Below are 20,792 nucleotides of genomic sequence, written 5' to 3' on the forward strand. Positions count from 1 at the left end.
GCGTGCGGGTCCCGTTTAAAGTTGGGGGTCTTAAATAAGACCCCGGGTCTTAAGAGACCCCCAAAAAAAAATTCCCCAATGGGGGTACCTATTAGGTACGGTGTCTTAATTGGTAAAGACACCACCATTGGGGATGGTCTTAGGGTATCAAGAAATCATTAGTTTTTATTTTCCTATTATGTCATTTACACCATCGGTCACTATTATAAGCAAAAAGCTACATTTTATATTCGTTCATTAAATGATGTATGTGGTTTTTATTATAAACCACATACATCATTTAATGAATGAATCTAAAATGTAATTTTTTGCATATAATAGTGACCGGATGATGTACTATTTATTATTTTTATCTCTTTCCAATTCTCTTTAATTTTTGTTTTGCAGACCATTAATGAATGATATTTATGTAAAACAACTCACAAATATATATTTTTTTATAAAATATTAACTACATTTTTTTTACAAAACATTAACATCATTTTTTAATGGGAAATGCTAACCTGTGCCGCATAAGGGCACAAGTTAAAGTTTCGAAGATAGAAATTATACATCATAAATTGCGCCAATTTATTTATCATAACTCATAAGATTGAGATTTAATATTTTTCAATGAATTGAATATTTGCTCTTTATAAAAACCTTAACATGTGTCCTACATGCACAAGTTAGCATAGACATTTTTTAATTTATGTGAAATTGCTAAGTGACATATAATTTTTTTTGGGGAATTAGTCACTTTAGTCCCTGAATGGGGAACGATTCGTCAATTTAGTCCCTGAATGCAGATAATATGCAAAACAGTCCCTGCATGGTCAATTTCAGGGACTAAAGTGACTAACGAAGTCTACATTCAGGGACTAAATTGACTAACGGAGTCTGCATTCAGGGACTAAATTGACTAACAAAGTCTACATTCAGGGACTATTTTGCAATTTATCTGCATTCAGGGACTAAATTGACGAATCGTTCCCCATTCAGGGACTAAAGTGACTAATTCCCCAATTTTTTTTTGGTAGTGTAAGTGACATATAATTTGAAAGAGATGGAATATTCTTTATATCGTGTATTAATCCAAAAAAAGAACAAATTTATTACAGTAATTAAGGAACAATTTTGAATTGAGGCTATAAATGGAAAAGACTACACAAATGAACGATGCGTTTACCCGGAGCGGGCTCTGTCATCGTCGCCTCCTTCTACCACCGTTTTAGGGTTTTCAGAGTCACACCCTTCTTTCTTCTCGCTCACCGGAGATATAGCTTCCGATAACCATTTAACAGTGCTTTTCGAAATTCCCACATTTTGATAGGCAAAACGATACAGTACAACGCTGCAATTTCCTCTCAAGCTTTGTCTCGGGTACACCGCCGCAGCAAAATATATATTGCATTACTCTCTCATTGATTTGTTTCAATATGATTACTGTCAATAATTTTTTTACTACATGTCACTTTATTCTAAACTTTATTTTAATTAAATCAAGATATCTCAGGTTAATTTTTGATTGATTTGTTTCAGATCTTGATTGATTTTGTCAAACTCTAGTTAAAACTTAAAATATTGCTATAGGCGTTGAATTTAGGCACAAGATTATGATTTCATAGTTAATTGATTGTTTCTTGTTTTTGCTTTAGGTTTCTGTTTGAAATGGAAGAGGGCAAAGAAGAAAATAAGGAGGGATCTAATTCTTCTGCGGCAAGGGTTTATGATTTTCCTGGAGAGCCTGCGATTGTAATTGACGGAGTGCCTGAAATAGTATCCGGTAGCAGCAGCAGCGCCGTCCCTTCCAGCAGCAATGCTTTGAGTATCATCGAACCACATAGGAATTTGGGCTTGGGAGAATGGTTTGTGGGGAGGGATGTTCAAAAATTGTTTATGGGACGTTATTACTCGGGTAGAGTCACCGAGTATGACAAAGAATCTGGGTGGTACCATGTTGAGTATGAAGACGGTGATTCTGAAGATCTTGATTGGCCGGAGTTGAAGGAAGTTCTCAGTCCTTTAGATGGTGGAATTTCACTCAAGACATTGGCGCAGAGGGTTGTTCGGAATAGTAAGAAATCTATTCCTAAATCTGGGAAGAGTAGTGCTCGTTCGCAAAATCCTCAAATCAAAACAAAGAGAACAAAAGGAAATTAGATTGACTGTACTTCATTAGCAAGAAGATTTAATTGAAAATTTAGGGTTTTGTAGATAGATATGTCAATTATAAAGCAAGGAATTGATAGATTTGAAAATGATCAGCTGAATGAACAATTAGGAAATTTGTGCTGATGAGATGGTCTATAAAAATATTGTTGTATTTGTAGCAATAGCAATAGGATTATTGTGGTTTTGTAGATAGGGACGATTTGTTCCCTAGGAAAATTTGTTGCTATAGTGATTGATATTATGTTGTAACCGGGGAATTAAATTGGTATAATGACACATAACAATATTTGGGTTATTTGGAGAGCTAGGAATGATAGCATCTTCAATGCGGTTGTGAAAAGATGGGAAGAGGTGGTAGACGAGATCAAGGTGTTGACTTGGAGATGGTTGTCAGGGAGAAGCAAAGTGTCGCCGTGCCTGTTTTACGAGTGGGTTTGAAGTCCACGTGACTGTATGATTAGATAATTTGGTGACAGGTTGTGTAGCAGGGCTGTTGGTCTCGGCAGTTTGCCTTCTGCTTGCGGTTTTGGCAGCCTGCTTCCTCCCTTTGCTGTGTACTGGTATGCTGTGTTGGGGTGTCTCTACTGGTTTTTCTGTGCTGCAGTATACTGCTGCAGGGTGCTGTTCGGTGGGAGGCTCTCCAGGCTTGCGTGCGGCTTTGCTGTTTAGGAAGGATGCTGCTGTATTTTTGGTGTGGTGCTGCAGGTTTTTGCTGTGCTGCTGTAGCTGTGTCCTTTGAGTGCTGCTGTAGCTGTGTCCTTTGAGTGCTGCTGTCTGTGATTGCTGGGAGGTTCCTGTGGTTTTTAGCAGGTTTTTTGGCACTGGTCTTTAGTAGGTTCAGCAATTATGGGTGTTGACGTAGGGGTATGCATGTGGTTTGTCTTTTGATATGGTGATTCCTTCAAAAAAAATATTTGATATGGTGATCATCTATTCTCAGTAGAATCCGCAAATATAATTGTTTTAAGATATGAAACAAATTTTGTCAAAACAAATAAAAAAGATATGAAACAAATGTTGATCTATTAGTAAATCTTTTTATGCAGGATGGATCTTATATTTTGTTCCTGGAAATAGATTCTCACCTGCCTTTATTGTTCAACCATCCTTCATGTGTTTCATTCAACAATTGAGAATTCATAACAAATAAATAAATAAAAAACAGCAGTTTTGGAAAGAGAGAAAAACATAGTTGATCCCTCAAAAAAAAAAAAAAACATAGATGAGTGGCTGAGATGATGGCAGGACAAACAACAACAGAGAAAGAGCAGGAGAGGATCCAGATCCTTTGTTTATAATTAGTAAATCTAAATTTTCTGTTTTGATATATTCTAAAAAAGAGGGTCGATGTTTGTAACGAATAACAATGTTTTGAATTGATCTCGAATTTACGGCAATTATTAGATACTTTCTTTGATGGAATACATAAGTCGTTAGACAGAAATAAGAGGCTTTATTAGAATAAAATAAAATTTATGTTTGGTCCAAAATTTCTAGTTCAACTAACAATAATGTCGAAATTGTTAGGTATTGGAGTTTGAATTAAGCTCCTCCACATATATGTGAGTTTCTAAAAAAGCATGTTTGATTTCATTCTTAAGTGTCTATTAAGCGAACACAATGAAAAGTAGAGCAATGTGTCCGATGTTTTTTTTTGCTGGCAAGTTAAAATAACTTCCGTAAAAACATTCACTTTCTTATTGAATTAAGTCAAGATGAGTCTCACATTTTAAAAATAGGTTCAATTAAATGTATGTCCTTACCATTTCCTCGTGAGACTAATTATGTGACATCAACAATATTTGATATGGTTCTTTTAAAAAAAAAAACATTATTTGATATGGTGATCATCTATCCACAGTAGAATCCGCAAATTTAATTGTTTAAGATATGACACAAATCTTGTCAAAAAGAAAAAAATAATAAATGTTGATCTATTTAGCAGAAGTTTTTCCTAGATATCTGTTATTGTATGATGTGTGTTATAAATTTTAAATCGAAAGCTAATGAATAAGGCAGAGTTTGAAGTTCCTTCAAAAAAAAAAAGGGGCAGAGTTTGAAGTGCCAATGGAATACACAATATTTATACCATTCAACTTGTTTCTTATAAATTCAGGAAATCTAAATTTTCTGTTTTAAAAATCTATCATTTATATTGAATAAATTTTTTGTTTGATTTCATTCTGAAATGTCAATTATAACGAACATTATGAATTGTACTAAAAAAAAACACGAACATTGTGAAAGATAACAACATACTGTGTTATTTGTAAAAAACTTTATTTTTCTTATCCGAAATCATTGAGCTTCAATAACTTTATTTTTTGCCTTTCAAATGATCAGTTTTGTATATCGGAGAACATAGATTAACATCATTATTTTTTGCTTTATGGTATGCAAAATCTAACCTCCCAATCCAATTCCTAAAGCTTGATGATACGCTTCACCAATCTATACCCTGCAACACTACCGGTTCACCTAATGTTTAATGCAGTAGCCACCACCTTTGAATCCACAAGAAGTTCAATCTTTGAACATGTTAAACAACTTCGTGATTGGGGCATTCAAAATTATTTATGATATATCTCATGATTGGAAAACTATACTCCTTAACAAATGTCTTAACATGACCCAATTATCAAATTCTTCTTTAACATTCTCAAAGAATGTCCGTTGATTAACGTGGTTTCAATAGATGACGTGTCCTTTAAATGGTTTCTCTATTTAACCACTAGCTTTCAATTTGTTCCCTCTAAACTGCAATTTACTATCAATATCATCCTAACATTACCATGAAATGTGCAAACTTATGCAAAGTCCATAGATGCCAAAACTAGTATGATACAAAGAAAATCCAGATGCAAGCTATAATTGTTATTTGTTACTGTGATTAGCTTCATAAAGTATTGTGTCGACTCAGCTTGTGTCTTTCATAATGGAAAGCGAAATGTGTTTTTGAAATCTATTTGAATTTCATTTTGAAACAGAAAGTTTCCTTGGATGTGTGTAAAAACCTTAAACGATATTCATTTTGAAACGGAGGGAGTTTCATTTTTATAAAATAGATTTCAAAAACACATTTCACTTTCCAAGGAAACTTTTATTAACTAAGTTTTCACAAAGATTTTAAAAATTCAAATCAAACATCTCATTTTTATGTTTTTCATTATGTTCAATTGTCATTAGAGTTCGGTCTCTTGGTTAAGGACCTAACAGTTTGAGAGAGAAAAGATTCTAAATGAAAAACATTTTTTTTTGAAGGATCTAAATGAAAAACATGGCTTTGGATCATGATAAGTATAACTCTTATTGAAACAAACCTTCATTATACAATAGAGAAGATTTAAACATTGGAAATACAATATTTGGTCTTTTTTGTTATGTTATGACTTTGACTTTAAAGTTAATACCCCTCCTATCTTTTTTTTTATATAAGAAATAAATAGATCAACAAAAGTTAATGTATTTGGTCTATTTTACGAATCAAATACATCAACTTTATCTTTTATAAAAATGGCCGAAGAGAGTATATGTTTAACCTTTTGAACTAAATTGACTATCAGAGTTAACAATGAGAGTTTTTTTTTTAAATAATTTCAATTAATCCAAGAACTTGTTTGTTTGCGGTTGACACTTTTAGAGACGAAAATGATGGTTTACTCCAATATAAGCCATATCTTGGGCATTTTAAAGCCTATTCACAAATTAAAAAAAAATTAAATCAAAATTCTAATTTACTTTTTTTTTCTTGACAAAACTATGTATAATCTTAAATTTTATGATTAATTGTTTTACAAATTATAATATATTATTCAATACAAAGAACATGACAACTCTTTTTTTGGCGGTGATCGAAGTTTGAACCTCAGACATTGCATATATTATGCATTGTCCATACCAACTGAGCTAAACTCATAAGGACAGAACATAAATACTCTAAAGATATTGGAAAAGAAACACCAATTATATATAGCATTTCTAAAACATGTTGTTTTGAAAAGAAAAAAAATACCACCTTAGAAATTCACCTTTTTAAATAGTGGCATTTTTTTGTCAAGAGTCTAATGTATAGAGATTCACCTTTTTAAGGTGAATAAATGGGGTGTCCATAGTTTAAACCCCAACTCTTGTATATGTAATATAATTTAATTTAATTTATTCAAATAAGAAATCAAGTACCTGGTCAAAGTTATTTAATATAAATAAATAAGAAATGAAAACGTATAATATATTTTAATAAAAAGGGTTTTATTTTATTTTTAAAGAAATTTTGTTAGTTTTCAATAAAAATTATAAAATTCCTTCAAAAAAGTAACAATTATAAAATATTAACTTATTTCTTTTAAATATTTAAACTAAAAAATTAAAATAATACTACTTTACAATCATTACAAAATCTTTGGTCCCTTAAGTATTTACCTGGTATTGCTTTGGTAAAAGGTTCATTTAGGTCCTTTAACTTTATTTAAAGTATCAATTTGGTCCTATCTATTAATTTAATTCAAAACAACGTTAAGTTTAGGGACCAAACTAATACTAATTAAATAAGTTAAGGGACCAAACTAATACTAATTAAATAAGTTAATGGGCCAAAATTTAACGTTTTTTTGAATTAAATTAATAGAAGCGACCAAACCGTTGCTTTAAATAAAGTTAAGGGACCTAAACGGACCTTTTATTACTTATGGGACCAAAGCGATACCAAGTAAATATTTAAGGGACCAAAAGAGCATTTAAACCTTTTGTAATTAAAAAATATATTTCTTGAAACGAAACAACGCCTGCATCCACCGATTTACCAAATTGATAATAGGAAAGAAAATAGCTTTTATTTTATTTTTTAGAAGGAAGGAAAGAAAATAGCTTAAAAGGAAAACTTAATATAAAACTATTTTTCCAGTCAAAGAAAAATTATTATATTATTTCTGTAATTAATAAAGAATGATTTTGTTTAGGCTATAAAAGTAACACACTTTGGTAGGGTAAAAATACAGCAGAACACTGCAATTACATCGCAAGGTTTGTCTTGGGAGAGGTGTCTCTCTCTCTCTCTCTCTCTCATTGATTTAATTCCATGACAAGATGAAGTTAATTTCTTTTCGGGGGGAATTTTATTTTTATGTGTGGTGTGACTTTATAATCATCATAAAATTTATTTTGATCACTCTTTACCATGCTATGGTGTTTAAATGTGTTTTTGATTAGAATTACATTTGCCGATATTACTAGCACTGCTAATAAAAATCGACTACGAGATGTCACCTTATTTCAAACTCAATTTTAATTAAATCAAGATCTCTCATGTTTATTTTTTAGGCACTCAAAATTTCTTATGTGATTTGTTCGGTTCTTTGATTGATTTTGTTAAAATCTCGCTTAGACATAAGATCATGTCTTTTCATAATAAATAAATTGATTGTTTTTATGTTTTGTTTTAGGTTTTTATTCAAAATGGAGTCAGACAAAGGAAATAAGCAGGAATCAAATGCTTTTGCAACAGGGATATATGAGATACCTGGAGAGACTGCTATTATAATTAACGGGGTGCCTGCAATAGTCCCCGGTAGCGGTGTTGTCCCGTCCCGTGATGCTTCAAATGTGGTTGAAACTCATGGAAATTTGGATTTAGGTGATTGGTTTGTAGGGAGGGATGTTCAAAAACTGTTCAGGGAAAGGTATTACTCGGGTAAAGTAATCAACTATGACAAAGAATCTGGATGGTACAAGGTTGAATATGAAGATGGTGACTTAGAAGATCTTGATTGGCAGGAGTTGAAGGAAGTTATTCTTCCTTTGGATGCTACAATTTCTCTCAAGACATTGGCACAAGGGATTATTCGGAAAAATAAGAAACCTGGTAGTAAATCTGGGAAGAAAAGTGTTGGATCACAAAATCCCAAAATCAAAACAAAGAAAACAAATTAAAATTAGATTGACTACAGTTGATTAGCAAGAGACTTTAATTAAAAAATTTGTGTACTGCAGACATAGATATAAAAAATAAAGTAAGGAATTGACAGATTTGAAAATGTTCATTTGAAATTTAAATTAAAAGTGTGTGATTGTTTACAAATCTTGAATGTCATTTGTGCACTATAAATATTTGAACCATGTTTTGAAATATTTTTTTATAAGACTTTTGTTTGATGTTAAACAAAGTTCTAAGTCGTATAGAGTTGATAAGTGTGAAATTTACTTACTTTGTAATATACTTCTACGACACTTATTAACTTGGATTGATAGAAAATCCATTAAATTTTCTCTAATTAGTGTAAATACTTGGTCATTAGGGTAAGATACATGAGAATGATGATATATGTGCCCATATCCTTATTGTTATAGATTAATGAAAGGGATAATAGTTATTTTGGTCCATGCACGTGTAACGAATATCCACAATAGTTCTTCAATGTATCAAAATTTCAAAATAGTTCTTGATCGTGCACTTCATTAGTCAAAATAGTCTATGATATTAAAATAGTCTATCAATGCTCACATGCACTCTTTCTGTATGGGGACTGATATGCCAGTAAGTAGGGGTGTTCGTGGTGCGGTTTGGCTCGGTTATGAGGCAAGAAGTGATATAATCCAAAAAATAAAATATGTGTAGTTCGGATCGGTTATATGCCAGTACATAAGTACTTATAGGGACTGATATGACAATAAGTAAGTATATAGAATGACTAATATGACAATATTAACGAAGTGTTTTAACGTAAATGACTATTTTGACTAACATAGTTGACAATCATAGACTATTTTTAAATTTTGGTACATTGAAGGACTATACTACTCATTACATATTCAGGGACAAAAATGGCTATTGCCTCATTAATGAAAAGACCAAAGAGGAAAGACAACAAATGTCAGTTGAGAAAAAGTTGAAAAATTAAGGGAAGCTTTTATGTGTAACGAGTAGACGCAATAGTCACTGACTGTTCCCCTTGTTAGTTAGAATAGTCCATGACGTTAAAATGTTTCCTTTAATGTCGTGACCTTAGAGCGCTTGGAGGGTTGAATCAAGGTCGGTTAACATGCGGAGGTCAAAACCTGGAGTAGACATGAAAGGTGTAAGCATTTATGGACTATTTATGTAGACATGAGGCAATTGTTGTACTCTTGATCTTCCTTCTTGATTACGCGAGGCACTGCTCATAGCATGCATCACGCATGAGGAAATGGTTATCCATTCATATATTCTCCATCTCTTGTCTCATTTCTCCTTACAGAAATGTTCGTGGTGATTATAGCCCAAGAAATCACTTTGATATTTTTGTTAAAACCATAGCACGACCATAAGGTTGTCTCGTTTGGGTGGTTTGATATGGTTCAAGGCCTTGTGCTTAGAATGACTCTTTCTTGCTCATCCATCAATTTACTTACAAAAACTTAACCAAAACTAAGGAAATTTTGCTAGAATGACTCTAAATTGACTCCTAAATAATGCCAAAAACATTAAATGACTGATTGTTATCAAGTCTGCAAAATGGCAGCTTAAAATTTGATTTGTAGGTTGGGGTTTACATTGTTTTGGTTTTTGACGGTTTAAAATATCAAAATTAATCTATCCCTTGTTGGAAAAATTGAACTTTATATGTGATGCCTAATTTTAACGTCTTAAACATGCCTGCAAAAAATCATGTAAACATTCGACTTATATATCACTTTTATAAACTTTATGTTTACAAGAAAAAATATCGCATGTTTTTTCTTGATTTCATCCCCTCAATTAACGTTAAGAAAAAAGTTGCAGAGGACAAAAAATGCCACATCAGAAAGAATAAGTCAAGCGGTAGCAACCATATGGCAAGATTTCCTGCCATGTTAGCGCCTCTTGTGTGATTGAGTTTCTAGAGAACTAAAACAGGAAGAATATCAAACTACATGGGTAGAATATGTGTTTCATTTTTTACAATGACTTTTTTTAGACATCGCGTATATTACATGAGTCATTTCAACAATTAATTAAATAATCTTTTGCATCTTCCTTAAAAAAAAAATCTTTTGCATCTATACTATATATAAAGAAAATAGCATGTTTTGGCTCTGTTAGGCTGATTTTTTCTCATTCCAAAATTACTCTCAACTTTCAATACAAATAACACATATAACAAAGAGATAAAAGTAAATTCAATATTAAAATAAAAGTGTAACAAACAAGATATGAGTGTGTGTATATATCCATCTTTCAAAAAAAAATTATATATATATATATATATATACATACATACATATATATATATATATATATATATATATATACCCAATTTTTTTCCTTTATCCTTTAAACAGAGTAACAAACTAGACGAGTATATCTATATTTAGTTTTTCATTATCACAATTATACTCTTAAACAACTTTTTCTATAATAAATATTGATGTTGGTGTCATAAAAAAATAAGAATTTAGATTAAATTTTTTTGTTATATTGTTTGTGTCGTTAAAATGGATAGTCATTATTAGTTTGGTTTGTTATAATTTAAAAGCAACAAACATTTATATATATTTTTTTTCTGAAGAACAAACATTTATATTTTTAGTTTTAATCAAAATCAAAATTTCATAGAAACACGTCGTTCCTAATTTTTAAACGTTAGCGGAATAAAAAGAGTGGAAAGACGGGCATGTGAGTGCCCGTGTTTTCACTAGCCACAATAATAATATTTTGTTTCCGACAAAATCACAACATTAATCTTAAATTTAAGATTAATTGTTTTGCAAATTCTAATATAAATTTTCAATACAAAGAACATAAATACTCTAGAGATATTGTGTGTGTATATATATATATATATATATATATATATATATATATATATATATATATATATATATATATATATAAATGACGGAGGCAGAAATTTTATAGAGTTTGGCCATTTTTCTGGCTTTAGTTGTGGTGTGTGAGCGTAATGGAAAAATATTAGAGTTTGTACATTTTTTTTGTTTTTTTAAATGGGTTAATGGGCTATTGGATTAGGCCTAGTATAAAAAAAAATATCGATTGAGTCTGGGCGAGTGCTCAGGATCGCCGAGTGGTGTTTCCGTGACTGATTTATATATAGTGGAAAAAAAATGTACATGAATTTTATCAAAACTTTTAAAAATGTCATATATAATTCATTTTTTTTGTATGCATTGTATTTTTTTTTTAGGAAATTTTGTATATTATTGTAAATTGTTTTTTTTATTCTTTTAATATTTTTAATTTTTTAAGAAAATACATGAACATAAACAGAAATTAGAAAAGACTAAAAATATTATTTATTTATTTTAAATCAGAAATAAACTGAATATACCTCTGGTCAATGTTTTTCAAAAAATTAATGTAAATAAATAGAAAATGAAACGTATATCATAATTTAGTCAAAAGCTATTTATTTTGTTTAAGGATTTTTTTTTAATTTTCAATAAAAATTATAAATATATACTTATTTCATTTAAATATTGAAAGTAAATAATTAAAATAATAATTTATAATAATTTTGAAATAATGAATAATTTATAGTCACTAGCGAAAAGATGAGCACTCACATGTTCGTCTTTCTGTTATTTTTAATGTGTTAACGCGTGTAAATTATGAATAAGTGAAAAGATGAGCACTCACGTGTCAGTCTTTCCTCTTTTTTTATTGTGCTAATGCGTGTAAATTATGAATGATATTTTATATGAAATTTGATTGTCCTCGTGAGCTTAACTCAGTTGGTTGGGACAATGCATAAAATATGCAAGGTCCGGAGTTCAAACTCCGGCCACTACAAAAAAAAATGAAATTTGATTAAAATTATAAGTATTAACAAATAAGTACCAATTATAAGTACCAATATTTTGAATTTTTTATAAGTACCAATATTTTGAATTTTTTATTCAAAAAAATTGTGACTTTGAAATTGTAACAAATCCTAAAAACCATGTTTATTTTTTTCAATGACAATGATAATTTAACAAATATAATAGAAATCTCTCTTAAAAAATATATATAATATAAATTATTATCTTTTAATACCACCAACAATATAATTTTTTATAAATTGTTATGCTTTTAAACAAATTTTCCTATAAAAATGTTATATTGTTGGTGTTATTTAATTTTTTTTGTTATATTTGTTATATTATTGTTGTCATTAAAAAAGATAAATGTGGTTTGTTGAGTTTGTTACGTTTGAAAGTTACATATATTTTTACTTGTAATTTTAATCTATATCAAAAAATTTATAAAAAGTATCATTTTTATAAAAAAGTATCGTTTATAATTTACAAGCAAAATTCCTATAATATATCGTTGATAATTTACATGTGTTGGTGGAAAGACGAACACGCGAAAAATAAATCTTATGAAACGAAAGAACCCCTAATTCCATGATCCACCAAATTCATAATAGGAAAGTAAAATACTTATATTAAATTATTTTTAAAAATAAATATTTGTCATTAAAATAAATCTTTTGAAACGAAACAACCCCTAATTCCACGATTCACCAAATTCATAATAGGAAAGTAAAATACTTACTCCCTCCTTCCCAATTTATAAGAAAAAACACAAATTCACACTTATTAAGAAAATAAAAACACAGTAGTTTGAGGTATAATTTTTAATGTTTTTCTTGGAATAAGTTTCATAGAAAGATGTAAAAACAATTCTTATTGGTTAATGACTATGGAGAGAATAGAAAGGAGAACAAATTGAATTCAATTTACATTTAATTTTACTTTGGAAAAGATTATTTTCTTGAAATAACATAAAAGTTAGTCTTTTTTGCTTATATTTTGGGACTAAGAAAATGAGATTTTTTTGCTTATAATTTGGGACGAAGGGAGTATGTTAATTTATTTTACCAGTAAAAAAAAAGTCAAAGAATAACTATTAGATTATTTTTTAATTAAATGTTAATTTTTCAAGGGATTTAAATATTGATTTTGAAGTATACTAGATCGCGCGACCCGTGCTATCGCACGGGTCAATATTGAGCACAATCTATAGATTTTCTTCCATAAAACACACAAACTATAAATTTCGTTTATGGTAGAGTGCACACAAAGGAAAACAAAAAGATTTGCAAAATCACTATCCTCTTATGGGATCCATAAAATTAACAGTGTTATGGAGACAATATGATAACCATTAACATTAAAATCCTGATACAATTATTAAAAGTCTAGCAAAAGGGAGGGTGATAGAATGTTATTGCCTGCAAAGCATGAAAGTACGATGACAAATGACATTCTAGAGCCAAAGCTACAGATTTTATTGTAGAAGAAACACCAATGCCATATACTTGTGTGCAGACAATGTAATGAGGACATTGACAACAATTTTAATTCCCTGCAAACTTGGTTTGTATAAACATGATCAAATAAAAAAAAAAAAACCAACATTACAAATTCCGTGCAAATACACTTATGTGTATCACAACAATATGTCAAGTTCTGGAAGAAATAAAATAAAATAAAATAAACCAACATTACAAATTTTCCCAAAAATAAAAAATTGAATAAATTTGGGAATTGTAAATTGATGAACTTACTTATCATATGATATCTCTCGTTCAGAAATACCTGCATAAACACCTGTAAAACTGTTTAACAAAGCTTATAAAAATAACTTGTGATGTGTCCATAAGTTGTTTTCAGCTTATTTCATAAGCACTTAATGAAATCTTTATCCAAACAGAATTAATAACAATCCAATGTATTCTACAACAATATAATTGTATTTGAATGAAATCAAAAATTTTACACAAACATCTTAAATATAGTATAGTTGAAACTTCATTACAACATCACATGATTAATAATAACAGTAATTAATGAACGTTATGAAAGACTTCTTTGTAAACTACGTTGGATGTAATTTACATCTTATATAATAATTGTTTTATAAAATTCAATAAAAAAAATGCAATTTTGGACAGATTACTATTCCCACCACGGATTTTGGCATACACCCCCAAAACAAAGCCGAATTGGGCCAGGCCCATTTTTTCTCATCATACCCGGGTCCTCTCCTTTCTTCCACACTTTTCATTCTGCTGTAACCTAAAAGACAGATACGCTTTCTCCCTTCCTCAACCGCTGCCGCCGGCTTTCTCATCCTCACCACCACCGACATCCGGCTCAGTTAGCCAAATGAACCATTTTTTTCCTTAGCTCCTCAACCTTCTTCATCTTTCTATCGAAACAAAATCAATAAAAGATAAAACCGAAAAATGGGTCATTTTTTCTTCAAGGTATTTTACTAAAACCCTAAATTCCTAATTTTTCTGAAACCGTTATATTTTGTTCATTGCAATTCGAATCTAATCCTATAATTTACCTATGAGTTTGATTTATGGATTCATTTTATATTTGGAAAGAAATATGTATAAATCATTTCTATTTTGAACTTGTATTTCCTCTGATCATTAGAATCCGAAAATACCATTTTTTGTTGATATAGGTTGGATTGGATTGTTGTTTTGTTTCAATTTTAAGTCCAGGTCTTTGCATCAAAAGTGGTGATTTTTTTTATTTTTTTTATGTCCAAACTCCTTCAACTATAGGAAACCCATTTCCATTTATTTTTCAATAACATTTGCTTGTGTTAATTTCAGGTCAAAAGAATGTTTGTAAATATGGCAGCTGAAGGAGGTACAAATTTTCACCATAGATTGTTTTAATTTTTGTGTGTTTCTTATGCGTTCAACTTATTGCTTTTGTTTTGTGGTTAAAATGCACATTTCCCAGGTTAGTCATGTAGTGGAGCGTTCTGTGGGGCAATCAATTCTGCCCACCTAGATTGAACTACGGTAAGCCATTTTCCTCTATCTTAATTCTGTTACTTCTATGAAATCCTGGTTAACTATTTTGATATATTTAATAAGATACTACCTCCGTTCCTTTTTAAGTGTCACTTTTTAACATTTTACACAAACCAAGACACTCAATAAATGTTACTTTTTCTTATCCAAAATCTACACTTTTACTATAATAGCCTTAGTCATTTAATATCTTATTTCATATATTTCAGCATACTAAACATGAATTTTGCCTCATGCTACATAAATCTTGAATTTTTAGCAGAACCCATTTGAAATTGGTGTATTTGAGGTGCTTTGACTACATGATTTGTTATCGAAGAATATAAGCATGAATCACTAAAGTGAAATACAATGTCAAAATTGAACTTTTATCTATAAAGTTGTCTTTACTGTGTTGAACACATAAATGTACTTGTAGGAGAGGATTGGTTTTGCTTGAAATTTTTTAGACTCCATGAATTTGAAAAAATGCAAAGAGGTAGTGGATCCGACAAACCAGTTGGTTTAGATTAAATTCACTGATTTATCAAGTTAGTAGATTAGAATTAGTGGTTTTATGTTTGTAACATATTTGATTTATATGTTACCATATAAAGCAAAATAAAATACTTTTGATATAACAGAACAAAAATGTATCTCCATTGTTTGAAAGATCAATTTTTCTAATTGGTTTCTTTTCGTGTGTTACATACATGTCAAATACCCATTTAGCAACCATAACACAACTAACCATTGATGAGAAAGAGCCAATGGAGAAGTTTATCAATGAAGGTTAGTGGCAAACCATTTGGCAACATATTTAATTCATTTATAAAATTGTAATACTAATTCAATTCTAAAATGTGAATCTAACATTCATCAGTCATTATGCAGACCGCTTGTTTTTGTCCAAGAGGAATTCCTTACCTTCTGTTATACATCAAGAAAGAGTACAATATTCTTTCTATTTACATCACTGAAAGTGGTAATAATACTTCTTTATATCTTTTTAGTTTCCTTGATGCATTTTGTCCAAAGTTGCAAGTAACGTTTCATGTATGTGTTGATATACAAATTGTTGCTTAAGAATGCATCATAAGATTTGCATTGAGACACGTGAGCCAATGAACGTGTTTTCTTATCTAGGCTAACAATTGTTTCTCAGGTATGATCAGTTAATAGGAATAAACCTAAAGTATAATTAAGCATACAATACCTAATCAAGTAGTCAATAACAGTTGACGATTATTCAACCCAGAAATCTACTTCAGCTCTCTTTAATAATTTGTATTTGGAAGTAAAAAGCACAAAAATGTCTACTTGGTGCTGTTCCAATGAAATAAGTAACATCTTTAGCCAAACTTCTACCTAAGCCACCATCTTTGAACTGCAGATAGAGGGGTCTTCAAGAATGGTGCATGGTGGTGGATGAGCAGATTAATCGTCCTCCCAATTTTAGCCCAAACACTCTGATGATATGCAGCAGTAACAGGAACATGATAAATGAGCTTCAAAAGCTGCAGGATTAAAGATTAAACATGTAAACAAATGCCATTAAGTAATATTTTACAAATTCGTTAAGGAAATGTATGCAAATCATTGCAGCGTGCAAATGGTTGTAAAAAATGTGAATCTAGGTAATGTTACAAATTGGATTATATTTAATAAAAATTGGATTATATTTTACAAATTCGTTAAGGAAATGTATGCAAATAATTGGATTATAAAAAACACTAATAGTTTTTTATATTGTTTAAGTGTTTAAACACTTAGTTTCTAAGGATAGTTTGGTCTATTTTTTTAATGTTTGAATATGTACTATCTCTTTGCATTTCTCTTGTTCGAGTCTTTTCTGATTGATGTCTCGTTATCTTTACCTTCAGTACTCCGATTATAGTGTGAAGATAAAGCTTTGTTTGAAGCATCATTACCATTTCATTGTGGAGTGTCAAGATTACTCACATGACTCTGGTTGAATTTGAAAAGGCTGGTATTTTGATGCAGTCCGTACTTGCAAGTAAAATTTCATGTTTGTGTTCATATACATACTGTGTTTGAATTGCAATGGAAGACCTCAAAACTATGTTTGAACAATAACATTATCTTTGCAATTTCTGCCTCAAAAGTTAGTTAAAACAATTTCTATAATGTTTGCAAAATATAGTTAGTTTCAGTTAGCAAACTTTAATCCAAACATAGTTAAAGCAAATAAGTTTGTATCTTTTATTGTATGGAAAAATTTGTGATGTTGTTGTCTTGCTTATTAAGGCTTCCAACTGCAAAAATGAATACGATGATAGAAATTTAATGATGAATACCATAAAAGGATGTATATCAGAAATTTGATCAATACCTTTGAATAAAGGAAAAGCAAAAAAATGAATAGGGTAAACAACATAGTTTGCAATAGTAAACAATCTCTCACCTGTTACTTCATATTTGTTGTTTCTCCTATCACATTTTTTTCTCCTTGTAATAGCTTTTCTGATAATTTCTCCCTATTCAAATAATTATGCAGGAAGAGGACAACAGGAAACATATGAGAAATTCATTATGAAATAAATGGAGTCTGTTGAATACTAAACCACCAAAAGATGTCAAAGACGTTAAAAAGAAGGAAGGATAAAAAAAAACAACGAAAATATTCAGAGAAGAATGGGAAGCAGATCATATGGTGGCAAGGAGAAGGAGATGAGGGAAGGATGATAAAGAAGGGGAAAACAGTGTGGGGGAGAAGATAGCTAGGTTTGGATGTTGGTGGTGATTGCTTCTCTTGTATAGAAAGAAAGGAAGAAAAGAAGAGGCTTTGCAGCAATTGATCAATTGTGCACCGTCCACCTCTTGTGCAGCGTGCACCGTCCACCTCTATCCCTTTTGAAGCACATGCAACAATCATCATTACACCTTGGGCTACTAAACATGTGATCTGAAGCTTATTTTTTCAAAGGATCCAGATCTGAAGCTTATTTTTTCAAAGGATCCAGCTTGGCAATCAATGTATGGACATGAACAGGTCTGCTTCAGAGGGCATAGAAGTAAAACACACATCAAAATGCAAAATCTAGGGTTTTCCCGCCTAAGGGCTTGCAGTACAAAATCCTTGAGTTTGCAAAGGAACTAATTAGGGCTAACTTGCAGTTCTGTGTTCCCTTTAATATAGTAAGATAAATGAAAGAAGAGGAGCACTGTGTTCCCTTTAATCCTTGAGTCTGCATTTTACCAAAAAAAGAGGAGCACTGAAATTCCTTCACAAGGTTCGTGAATCGTGTCAAGTACTCGCCGCATCAAAGCACATCAACACTTCGGTACGGTATTAAATCAAGAGCAATTATATATCACTAGAAAAATAACATCAAGAATTTTTCAAGAATAAAGAGCAGCCATAGTAAATCACAATGTACTATTTGCCACAATTCAAGGAGGTGTGGCTGAAAAATAGGAAGTGAACAAATAAATCATGCAATTAAAGCTTGCCAGCTGTGTCTTGAAAAATTCTTGATGTTATTTTTCTAGAGAAATAACATTTTTCTTAAATCAAACAATATTGCTATATCCTCCGAAGCAATTTATCCCGACAGGATCACGACTGATTTACAAGCATATAATTTTGTTCCTTCCACAATTCAAGGGAGGGTGCCACAATACCAGGGAGGGCAGTTTTACAATTTAGAAAAAATACGTTTAGTACGAATCAAGTGTCGTGAAAATCTCGCTAGCTTATCCATCGGGATAACTAGCATTATTCTAAATCAAAATATCTCATGTTGATTTTTTAGGCACCATTTTTTTATATGATTTATTCAGTTCTTTGATAGATTATATCTTATCTGTTTTTTTTTTCCTATAGGTTTCTGTTCAAATGGAAGAAGGCAAAGGAATGAAGCAGGAGTCAAATGCTTCTTCAAATGGTGGTGGCAGGGTTCTTTCTTTCGGTAACGTGAGCGACCTCGATAGTCATATGAATTTGGATTTTGGCGAATGGTTTTTGGGAAGGGATATCGAAATATTGTGAAGGGAAGTTATTTCTCGGGTAAGGTAGTTGACTATGCCAAAGATTTTGGGTGGTACACGATTTGATATGATGATGGTGACACAGAAGAACTTTATTGGGAGGAGTTGTTGGAATTTGTTTGTCCTTTTGATGTTACAATTCCGCATAAGAATAATAAGAAATCTATTCGTAGATCTGAGAAGAAAGGTGCTTGTTCAAAAAATCTCAAAATTAAAACAAAGAAAACAAAAAGAAACTAAATTGACTATTATTGTACTTGTAACAATTGGATTGTTGTTGTTTTTGTATTAGTAAGTGAATTAATATCGCATCATCAATATATCGCAAGTACATTGATATTTTAATAGATATGTTGTGAAAGGATAGTAATTGTGATGGCATTCGATCCAAGCAATCTATGTGAAGGGGATGATATGGTTAGTTATATATGTTAAGGGAGAGTTGATGAGAGTGAGGCCTTCAGTTCAATTTAAGTTAGAAAGGAATACGAAGATGTACTTGTAAGTCACACTCGCACGTATGATACTTGGGGGTGTTTGCATCACATGTGATGTGAAACTAGATTCCATAAAATGTCAAATATTGATAAAATGGAGACAAAATCTCCACACACAAAAATGATGAGTGAATAGGCTATTTCATTTCTGAATTTGTATGCACCAGTCAATTTTATCCTCAATTTTTTTTGAAATAGCTAATAAGTCCCTGAATTTAACAAACGTCGATCAAATTGACCCATGTGTCAAATCTAGTCGTTAGGGAGAATGGCATGTGATGTTGGTTATTAAGTTGTACTGTCCACGTGTGTTTTAGGTGTAAAAGGGCCGAATTGAAAGAAAACATTTCACTTTTCAATTTTGGGTCTTGTTAACGAGTGCCCCCGGGGCACTCTTTAAGCTATCCAAAATAAGCAATTATTCTTTAAAAAAGTCAAACATTTCGATTTCCAAGACATTGATTACATGCATTTTCATAATATACTTACTAATTATGGTCCTTAAAGAGTGCCCCGGGGGCACTCGTTAACATTTCCCTTCAATTTTTATTTTTCCCCTTTTACCCTTCTCACCATTTTCTTATTTCATTCATATCAAAACAGTCCCTGTCTCTTCTTCTTCCCGCTAAAACTATCATCATTTTTATCTCTCTAAAGTTCTGATTTCATCACCATAGTTCGTTGTATGAAGGGCTGATTTGAAGGAAGTTTTTCATTTTTGTGAAGGTAAACGATTTCGTGTTCCTTTTTCCATTTATTCCGTTCCATTTTCGTGAAGTTTTTCATTTCCAGTAATATAAAGGACTTGTTTGATAGTTTTGGATATATTGTAGGGATCGATTTGATGTTTTCCACAATAATCCAAAGACTAATTTGATTTCAATAATATCACAGAAGGATTACATTCATCTTCAACCTCTAGCCATTTAGGGTATTACCCACGCCTAGTATAATACAATAACATGTTGAAAAATTCAAACAAGCATATTATTCCTATCAATTACTTCATCTATCTAAGCCCACTTCTTAAACAATTAACTTTGTCCATCAACCTTGCCCTCCAAACCTCTTCATTACTACTTTCGTTAGTCTTAACCATAGGCTGAACCTTCTCCATCAATCTTGCCTTTCTTCCCTGACCACCACCAGTTTCATTGCTTTTAAAGTATCCTAGTTCTACGGCTTCTTCAACCCATGCTAAAAAAAAAAAATTAAATTATCATCACCATCCTTTGAAAAAAGGGCAAATGTAGAAAGACCTTCCTGTGATCTTCAGGGTATTGGCTTTTCTTAGAGAACATCTTCTAGGACACCAAAAATCAAGCATTTTGACCTCGCCATTAAACATAAAGCT

General features: G+C 31.0%; 1 protein-coding gene, 1 long non-coding RNA gene and 1 pseudogene across 3 annotated transcripts; all 3 read left to right on the plus strand.

The window, feature by feature from the left end:
• The first annotated feature begins 1,160 nt into the window (after window positions 1-1,160).
• On the plus strand, window positions 1,161-3,083 carry LOC146910413 (dirigent protein 17 pseudogene; annotated as a pseudogene). Its single transcript, XR_015018537.1, has 2 exons — window positions 1,161-1,362; window positions 1,638-3,083. The product of XR_015018537.1 is annotated as a dirigent protein 17 pseudogene (transcript).
• Window positions 3,084-7,596: 4,513 nt separating this feature from the next.
• On the plus strand, window positions 7,597-8,239 carry LOC146910414 (dirigent protein 17-like). Its single transcript, XM_085727348.1, has one exon. The coding sequence runs from the start codon at window positions 7,606-7,608 to the stop codon at window positions 8,077-8,079; it is 474 nt and encodes a 157-aa protein (XP_085583474.1). The 5' UTR covers window positions 7,597-7,605; the 3' UTR covers window positions 8,080-8,239.
• A 5,931-nt stretch (window positions 8,240-14,170) lies between these two features.
• On the plus strand, window positions 14,171-19,177 carry LOC146910415 (uncharacterized). Its single transcript, XR_015017683.1, has 8 exons — window positions 14,171-14,381; window positions 14,745-14,781; window positions 14,878-15,722; window positions 15,825-15,915; window positions 16,324-16,470; window positions 16,814-16,947; window positions 17,449-18,235; window positions 18,778-19,177. It is a non-coding gene; the product is annotated as an uncharacterized LOC146910415 (long non-coding RNA).
• Window positions 19,178-20,792: the final 1,615 nt, after the last annotated feature.

The sequence above is a fragment of the Medicago sativa genome, chromosome 7 (assembly GCF_051527215.1).
Source record: "Medicago sativa cultivar Bolivia chromosome 7, Bolivia_mono, whole genome shotgun sequence".
NCBI classification, from domain to species: domain Eukaryota; kingdom Viridiplantae; phylum Streptophyta; class Magnoliopsida; order Fabales; family Fabaceae; genus Medicago; species Medicago sativa.

Coding starts and splice junctions, on each gene's coding strand:
- LOC146910414 (XM_085727348.1), top strand. CDS start 7,606: ATGGAGTCAGACAAAGGAAATAAGCAGGAATCAAATGCTTTTGCAACA.